At 40.6% G+C, this 9,442-nt stretch overlaps 1 protein-coding gene across 1 annotated transcript in view; it reads right to left on the bottom strand.

The window, feature by feature from the left end:
- Positions 1-460: 460 nt before the first annotated feature.
- Positions 461-9,442, bottom strand: part of NFIA (nuclear factor I A) — a 256,674-nt gene continuing 247,692 nt past the window's right edge. The window contains 1 exon segment of the mRNA XM_030494276.1: positions 461-8,026. Coding sequence (XP_030350136.1) covers positions 8,009-8,026 — 18 coding nt within the window. The 3' untranslated portion in view covers positions 461-8,008.

Genomic DNA, 9,442 nt, shown 5'->3' with positions numbered 1-9,442 from the left:
GATTAATCCATTACCGTGTGAGGAATGATTTTGTGTTGATCGGACACTGGCAGCATGGGAAAGCGTGGGAGAGGGGCTCTGGACAAGGGCCTGTAGGGACAGGACAAGGGGAATGGCTTTAACCTGCCAGAGGGGAGACTGAGACGAGGCCAGGTTGGACACAGGCTTGGAGCAACCTGCTCTAGTGGAAGGTGTCCCTGCCCGTGGCAGGGGATTGGAACTGGATGAGCTTTAAGGTCCCTTCCAACACAAACCAGTCTGGGACTCTATGAAATGAACCATCGTGATGGCAGGGGCTCGATTTAACCAAATATCCCCTTGATTTGGGATGAAGCTACTGCCTGGGAACCCCCAGACCTGCCCAGGCCAGGGGCCGGTACCCGAGATGCCGGTGCCGTGACCAGCAGCGGTGCCCACAGCCCTGCAGTGCCCGGGTGACAGTAAAGAACAACACAGCCTGTTAGCATTAGCAATTTTTTATTTTCCTTTTTTGTTGCATAGGAAATGCAGTACTTGCTTCCAGTAATTGTATTGTAATGTGAGAAGGTGGTAGCACTAATGGTTGAATACAAGAGTTAAACTAATCCACACCAGCTCAAAAAACCTGCGGAGACTTAGTTGAATAAGAATGGATGCCCACAGTGATTCTCAACCAATTACAATTTTTCTTTTTCACAGAACACAGTAAAACTAAAATGGTAACTATGAGAGTCAATACAAGTATACTAGAGGCACGAGGGGCCTGACTCATAAAAAAAAAAATGAACACGACATGGTATTAACACGGGTGTCAAGTGAATTTGCAGCAGATCTTTCACACGGCCGGTGGAAATTTTAGCGCCCCGAATTCTCAATTGAGGCTCAGGGACTTGGCTGGGCCGGTCCCAGGCAGGGCCAGGTCAGGGCTCGGCCAAAACCCAGCTTTCTCCTTGATTGTATTTCCAAAGCAAAGAATTTCCCAGAGCTTTCCCCAAAGGCAGCAGTCGGGCGCCGGCAACAAGCACAAGCGGCGGCGGCGGCGATGCCGTGCCGGGCGCTCTCTTCCTACCATGCTCTGTCTAGAAACTCATCTTCTTGTTTGGTTTGTATTTCCCCTCTTATTAATTTGTGGATGCAGATAAAAGGAGGGGGGGTGCGTGTGTGTGTTTGGGAATCTCACCCAACACAATTGTTTTTGTTCATGCTCGAGCATAGAGGATTAACTAAGTGGAAAACAGTCTTCCCTAAAAAACCCAAAAAGCCTACAAAGTACAAAAGTTCACACTGTGTCCCAGCGCTCGCTTCCCGAAGGTTTTCCCTAGAGCTCAGAGGTAGCGACCCAGCGTAGTTTGTCTGGTAGGGACAAGGTCGAGTAACCGAGTAGCCTCGTCCCAGGGTGTCACAGAGCCCTGCACCGGCCGGAGCGTGGCACGGAGCCATCCTGTCCCCCCTTTCCTCCTGCCAGCCTGCGCCTCTGGGGTGTCGGAGCATGGCCCTGTGCTGCCTCTCCTCCTCCACAGCCCCTTCCCGGCCATTCCTGTTCTCCGTTGGGGTTAGGGGAGGCGGAGAGGGGAAGGGGAGGGCAAGGAATGCCAGCGGGACAGCCCGAAGGGAGGAAGCTGCCGGCCGCTCGGCGGAGAAAAGCCCACCAGCCTCCCGTGTTAATAGCAACGGAGCTTTTATGAATCGGGCCCAAAGTTTGTACAGAGTTTGTCTGAAGAAAAATATTGCAACTGTGCATGAAACTAAACAACCACATGAGGTTTTTTTTTCTTTTTTTTCTTTTTTTTTTTTTTTTAAGGTTTTTTTTTTTAAAAGGTTTTTTATTTTTTGTAATTTTTTTTTTTTTGTTTGTTTTAATTCTTTCTATATGAGGAAGTCTGGTGTGAAGAAGGGTCAAGCATGGGTACCTGGTTCACCGCTGCCCATTCAGAAACCTCTCGCAACGTGAGCTCAGCCTCGGTTGTGGGTTTGAAAAAGGACTGTCCCTTCCATTTGAACTGTGTGCGGCTGTTGGTCAGAGCAAGCTCTCTGAATTCTTAGGGTAGCTTTTCGAGACGAAAAAATCTTACCAGGCACGGATTTGTGGTCTCAAACACCATGTCCTGCCCTCGAGGAAAAATCAAATCTGACCAAAAAAATAACAAAAAGAAGGGGAAAAAAAAGGAAAAAAAAAACAAAAAAAAAGGAAAAAAAAAGAAAAAAAACCCAAAACACAAGTAATACTGAATTTAAGTAAATGTATACCTCCAAAATACTGAAAACACCCCAAATCAAGAGAAGACAGAATTTTGCGTTCTCAGTGAAATATCTTTAAACCTATCTGACAAGAACCAAGTCAGAAAAAAAGACTAACATAACTTTGAGTAATATTCATACAGCTACTAAGCATTATGGAATAGCATGCATTAATATTGTACGGTTATTTTACATCACCTATATCAGAAGGTTCTGACAGACAGCGAAGGCTACCGGTGTAGAAAAAATCTTACTTCAGAAGAGCAATATAATACAGATTTCACAGGCACTACATTTTAATATATCAGGTATTATGCTGGTTTTCTTATAACTCTTTCTGTCCTAAAGCTGGCATTATAACAATGACCGAAAAGGCAAGGATCGAAGTAAACGGAAAGTAGATACCAAAGTTGATATATTCTTTTTTTTTTTTTCTTTTTCAGATAGATTAGTGCATAGTTTTCATGCAGATAAACACTGCTATGCATTTACATTGTTGGAAAGCAGAGTGAATTGAGCCCAAGTTGTCACATTTTTGTAAATCATTTTGCCAGCCTGTAATAGCACCATGTAATGGATTTGCATTAAACATTAAATTGATTTCAGAATTGGTGACACAGTATTCACTACAGTTAAGTGCTATGGAATAGCTTCAATGTTACCTGCTATATATCAAAGCAATTTTCATCCCACTGCTTTTTTATTGGAAAAAATAAAAGGAAAATGTACTCGATACTAATTAGACTATTGCGCAGCCTTGGACTTGATGATGGCATAGCTGGGTTTACTGTCAAACAGTAACACATGCATTGACTTCGAGACAAAATTGGCATTGTAAGCTTGATTTAATGAAAATCCTGCCTAGCAGGCAGTGGTAACTTCACAAGACCTGCCTCTGACAGACCTCATGAGGTTTGTTTTGTTATTTATTTCTTGTTTAGGTGCCATTGAAGCTCTCCTTACATTGTCATGCCGGTTATGGTTTTAATTTTGTTCGATGGAGGCCTTCTACCAAAAGGAAAACAAAACACCCCCCCCCCCCCAAAAAAAAGATATTTCCAGAGACACAATGCAAAGTACAATATTAACTGACATTCTTTAGAAAAAAAAAAAGAAAAGAATTCACCACAAGGAAAAAAAAACCTGTTTTAGGCTATGTATCTGGGTTTTCCTGTCTTTTTGTACAGTAAGTATTTCATAACACTGTTACTACAAAGCTGCAAATATACGGAACAAAGAGAACTAGAGAAAGAAAAACAAAATGTTAGAGGGATTTTGCATATTCCTGTGGGCTGACTGAATACTGCGGAGTTGAGAAAACTCGGTGTTTCTTTTCCCCTTCGACCTTAAGGGGAGGGGGAACAAGCAACAGAGACAAAGTGTACCATGGCTGCCTAAACTCGAAGCCCCAAAGTTTCTTTTCTTATGAAGGAAGAAGAATAAATACTAATGGCATTGCTGGGGTGTGCGGCATGATGAAAGCAAGTGCCCTCGCTCCAAGGAAAAGAAAAAAAAGAGGAAAAAAAGAAAGGAATTAACTTGAGAAGAAGTCAATTCGCTCTAAGCCATCGCTAGGGCTTTAAATTTGGATGGGTGGGGGGTGGATACAGGTCAGAGTATTTGTGCGTCTGACGGATTGTGGAGAGAAGGAGGTGGGGAGGGGGGGAGAGAGGGAATAGAAGTTGTTCTCGTGACTCCAAAAGGGAGCGACTGGGAGAGCAGCGGGATGGGGACGTGACGCGGAGCCGGAGGCTCCGGCCGCGGCCCGACTCCTGCCTGCTCCTGCCTGCACACCCCAAGCGGGGTCCCTGGGCTCGGCTCCCCGCTCCCTGCCTGGCTCCGAGGGGAAAACACTGTTTGTTCTCTACACCTGCACAGAACGGAGCTGCCGGGTTTCCTGCGGGAGAGTTAAGGTGAAGGAAAAACGTACTTTAGTGTGTAATACTTTACAACCCCTGTTGGTTTACACCCTTGACCGCCTACCTCATGTTTTAAAGCCTTTAAAACATTTTTTTCTTCTTTTTCTCACAATTCTGCTCAGAGTTCCCTAACTTTAGCGTCATCAAACTCAATATGACAAAATACCTTCAAAAATACAGCATACCTGTAATGTCCATTTACAATGGTTCTTCAGTAGCCTATACTTCTCAAGCATAGGAATATGCTATACCATTGAGAGAAGAAAAATAACTGTATTTAAATACATACAAAAAAGGAAACGGGAAAGTTTTTAACTTAAATCCAGTTCCCAAAGGAAAAAAAACAAAAAAGAAAAGGAAAAAAAAAGAAAAAACAAAAAAGAAAAAACAAAAAAAAAAGCAATTCTATGAACGCTGCCTTTATAACGAACAATCAGAAATTCCACTAAGCTAATTTTGACAGAAATTTTTCCTCATTTAAACAACATTACAAAAGTCCTGCATTATAAAATAGGGTAGAATAAATCAGTGTAATCAATAAAACTATACAACATACAAATTACATATCTTCTGAGTGGGCAGTTTAATTCTCTCTCTTTGCAGCCATGACTACAACATGCTCACTAAAAACAACTAACTGCCCAAACTATTGCTTAGTTTGTTTTGTTTAAAAAAGGGTGCAATTTTATTGTATATACAACCAATTTACTGGTAATACCTTGTCTCATAGCAAGGTTCTGACAAAATGTTTGTCTAGGCTTTTTTCCCTTCACTGTGAAGCACTGAAAGCTGCTATTTTTTTTTTTAGTGCACATATGTCTTAATAAAGTAATGCCCAGCTAAGTGCTATAGGGAAGGCAAAGGATGCTGGCTAGAGGATGTGATACCATATACTAACAATCACACAATACAATAGAGCAAAATGACTACTCAACCACTTATCAGACACATATGAAAATCCAAAACATTTTATTTTTTTCCTTAAATAGAGAATAACCAGTAAACAATTTTCAGAACTTGGAAGTTTAAAAACGTGCATATAAAAATGGGCATTATATACTTTTATTGAATGTGGATTGATTGCAGTCTGCTAATAAAAATGGGTGTGGGAATCTGAAGAAAAAGGAAGTTGTTTTTTTTGTTGTATTTTTTTTTGTGTTTTTTTTGTTTTTTTTTAAGGCTTGCTTGTGAAAGGAACAGTTGTAAAACAAAAATTGCTTGAAGCAGGGTTCAGCTTAGTGCTTCACAGTTTGACTGCTTCTCTAAGAAGAGCCCTTCCTGCATGTGCATTCAAAATCACAAAAGTACAAAGACAAACACCTAAAACACACTGCGTCAAGTGCAGCACCAACTTTGGTCAAATAAAACAAAAACAAAAGAAAAAAAAAGAAAAAGAAAAAAGAAAAAGAAAAAACCAAACAAAAAAACCCCCCAAAAAAGAAAAGAAAAATTAATAATCGCTAAGCTTTTCTACATGATATAAGCAGGTATTGCATATTTTCATATATCTGGGAGAAAACAAAACGAAAACAAAGGAAGACTCCAAATAAAATGTAAAATGCAGCAACATCCAAAAATACTGATAATCTAGCATCTACAGATCTCAGAATAGCACTGCCACTGACCATACAGGACAATCAACACTACTCCTATCTGCGGAACAACTAACATCCTATTTAATTCTAGATGTTGGAACTGACAATGGCTGACATAAAAGTCACATTTACAAAAAGTGTCTCCAAATGCTTGACTAGGGAAAAACCCCCTTTCAATATAGGAACATGTGCAACAATTCCACAAATAATCGCTATCCAGGGCAAGGCACATTGATATGGAATTTTTTTTTTTTTTCTTTTTTTTCATCTCGTTTCGTGCAAATTAAGAAAACAAAAAACAAAACATTGTTTCAGGGAAAAGATGAGGAGCAAAGTGTCTTCCCAAGAATTTCAGTTACTTGATTGTATAGGACAGTAGTAGAAACCCTTCTGAAGGGTCGAACAAACATAGTTTAAAGGCAAGTGCCTGGAATAGGGATTACAATATTGTGTCTTAATGCACTCTACTTTACCCTACATTAACTATATAAAAATTAGTTACTAACACTAGAACATGCAGAGACTTTCTCTGATTAGCTGGACTCGCCAACCAGAACGTATATATATGTATAGTATAGGAAACCTTCTTAAAGTTGCATGTGAAGCAAAGGGGTGCTCCGCTGTCTGATAGAAAAAATCACTTGCACTCTTTTTTTTTTTTTCTTTTTTTTTCCTTTTTTTTGTACATAAGATACAGGACGTTTGGGGTCCAAACTTTTCTTTTTGTGTGTTTGTTTCTTTTTTGTCTCTTTTTTCTCTTGTTTGTTTTTTTTTTTTTCTCTCTTCTTCAGCAAGTGCCCTTGCTTTTGAACTGGCATAAGTTGTAAGATCAGCATCATTCGTTTCTGTTAATGTTCTCTTCACAGTCCAGAAAATGTACCAGTTCAGGGACACGAAGGTGTTTTACTTTCTGGACCGTTCTCTCTTATTCCCAAGGTGTTTGAGAACTGATAAACCCTATATTGCCGGAAACACGTAAAATTTGTCAGAATTGGCATAATCCATTATAGTGACTTTTAGCTTATAAAATTAACAGAGATTATGATTTCATTTTAGTTATGTGCTTTGATAACAGAAAATGATTAATTAGCATTTAATGTAGTTAACATATTGTGGTAAAAGCACCATTAGATTTGTATTTTTTTTGTATTTTTTTTTTTTAAATTTTCCTTCAGTTTTAAAGGGATACAAGTTCAACAATAAAAAACATAAAAAGCAAAAATAGCTCCCCTTTTTCTTGCAAGGCTGTTTTTTACCCCAATAATTTAGAGTCCTGGGGTGGAAGGACTTGGAAAACAAAAATAGAATTTTCAACAATCTCTATCTTACAAAGATATTTAGCTATCCAATGAAATTGCACTTTACTCAATTCAAAATTCGATTGTTTTGATTGATTCCTGTCAGTTTCTGTCAAAACAGACCAACTTCCCCATTTCTGCGTGAATTTTTGTGTAATTGTTGAAAATTGTTGAAAAAAATGTTTTTCTTTTTTTTTCAATGTAAGTGCAGCATTTCAAACTTTTTTCTTTTTTTTTCTTTTTTTTTCTTTTTTTTTTTTAGTGAAGAGTAGTAGTTCGATGTTTTTAAATCGCTCTGCAATCGAGTGGAAAAAAAATCGTTGACAATGCTCTGATGGTTCATGTTACGTATCTAAGTGCTGACTGTAAATAAAAAAGAAACCCCAACCAAAAGAAAAAAAAACCTGCCATTTTTTCTTTTTTTTCTGATATGTTACAGAAAAACATGCTCTATGTCTGTCCGGTAAGTTATATATTGCAGAATTCAGCTACTACAAAAGTTATAGTTTAAGTGTGTTTCATGATTTCTCAAGAAGTCTCACACCTTGGATGGGAAAAAATCGATGAGGATACTGTAAAACAGTTAGGCTCCATATGGAAAGTGTGTTACAACAGCGAGTTGGTAAGCAGCAGCAGAGGCTAGTTCTACTCAGTGTCACCTAACGCTTACACTACCAATGAAACACTTCAAAAGTTATGAAGCCCAACCATTTCCAGCACCAGAGGAGAAATTACAACAGTCCTAAAGTTGTCTAAAAAAAAAAAGAAAAAAAAATAAAATTAAAATCTCAAAAAAGTTACGGCCTTTGCCATTCAACCATAACGTTTGCCATTTCCATGTACTAGTTTGCTGTCGGTGTCTGCTCGCCTCCCCTTCCGCCGATGTGAAGTCGCTGCGCTGCGTTGCTGCTGCTTCCGTGTTACAGAGGTGGGAAGGGGTCTGGTGGTCTGTCCGGTGGGTGGTGGGAAGCGGAGACTTTTATCCCAGGTACCAGGACTGCAAAAGAGATGGGAGAAGCATCAGCCCCGATGCCCGTTTTCGCTGTTTCCCAAAGGGTTCTGGGCACGCCGGCCTCCTCCACCAAGAGGGGGGCTAATTGAGGCTGTGACGAATCGACCTAATTACAAAGCTTAATTAAAAATACTGTACAAATCAATATATTATATTTTTTTCTCACTGACAGTCGCTGGACATAGCTACAGATGAACGCGGGGGTCGTGTCACGTTACAAGTTATCAATCTTTTTAATAGATGATGGCTTGAAGATCCCTCCAGTTCACTTTTGTCTAATCCCCTGAAAAGGCGACGCACATTCGCCTCTCTGTGCCATTTATCACCCTGCAGTCAGGGTTTTCTTGGGTATTTAGGCATGTGCCAGCATAAGCATCTGTTGCTTTATACTGCCCTGCTTCAACTGTCTCGCTGGAACAGATGCACAGAAATTCAACAACAGGGCTGTTTTCTTAGGAGAAATGTGGATCGCTAGAGAAAAGCCGGGATAAAGCAAATCCGGGGGGAAGTGGATCAGCGAAAATGTCCCATATCTCTGGCCATACTTGTGTTTCAAAACAAAACGTGGACCTCAACGAATAGCTTTTCTTTGGGAAAACTTTTTTCCCCTCCTTCCTACTCCTAAAGGGAGGGAATTCCCTGGGAATTCAGCTCCGCAACAATACCATCCTTAACCCAACCGCGCAGATGCCCAGAGCACAGAAAGCAATTTCGCTCCTCGATAGGAAAATAAACACTGTCGGGAAGCTGGAGTGGGCTCTGCTGGAGTCGGGGCAGTGCCACCACACCGGGGAGACCCAGCTCGGCCCTGGCGAGGTCAGGCCAACCTGAACCCAGGATGAATAAGAGCAGTGTTAGGCCCTGGGATTGAAGGCGCAGGGGGATGCTACTTGGCAATGACATATTGCTGTGGGAATACACCAACAAGCGGCAACTATTTAGCCTGAAGTAAAGTAATACAACAAGAAAGATTCAGGTATTAAAGAGCCGTTGCTGATACCCCACGTTTGGTCTCTGGCTCCTGTAATATATGAGGTGCATACGTGTGCATGTATGAACTGACGACAAGTTTTACCAACTTTTTCCTCCGTTCCTTTTCAGCATCTGACGTGATTGATAGCATAATCAACCCGGGGAGGATTTATGAACATTTACAGAAGACTCTGAGGCAAGTTTCATGTGGGACTTGGAGATTATGTGGTCTTGCCATGGAGGTAGGAACCAGTAAAATAAATAGCACGATCGGAGAAGTTGTCCTGCTTCCAATACACCTCATTAACTAACTCTTCCTCCGCTCACCCTTCTGAACACAAACACACCGGTCCCATATCGGCTCCATCTATTGCCTACAGATTTTATATTTAGACTTATGCAGGCTGCAATTAAACCAAATAGTTCTCA

The sequence above is a fragment of the Strigops habroptila genome, chromosome 8 (assembly GCF_004027225.2).
Source record: "Strigops habroptila isolate Jane chromosome 8, bStrHab1.2.pri, whole genome shotgun sequence".
In the NCBI taxonomy this organism is placed as follows: Eukaryota; Metazoa; Chordata; class Aves; order Psittaciformes; family Psittacidae; genus Strigops; species Strigops habroptila.
This window is presented reverse-complemented; position numbering and strand designations above follow the sequence as displayed.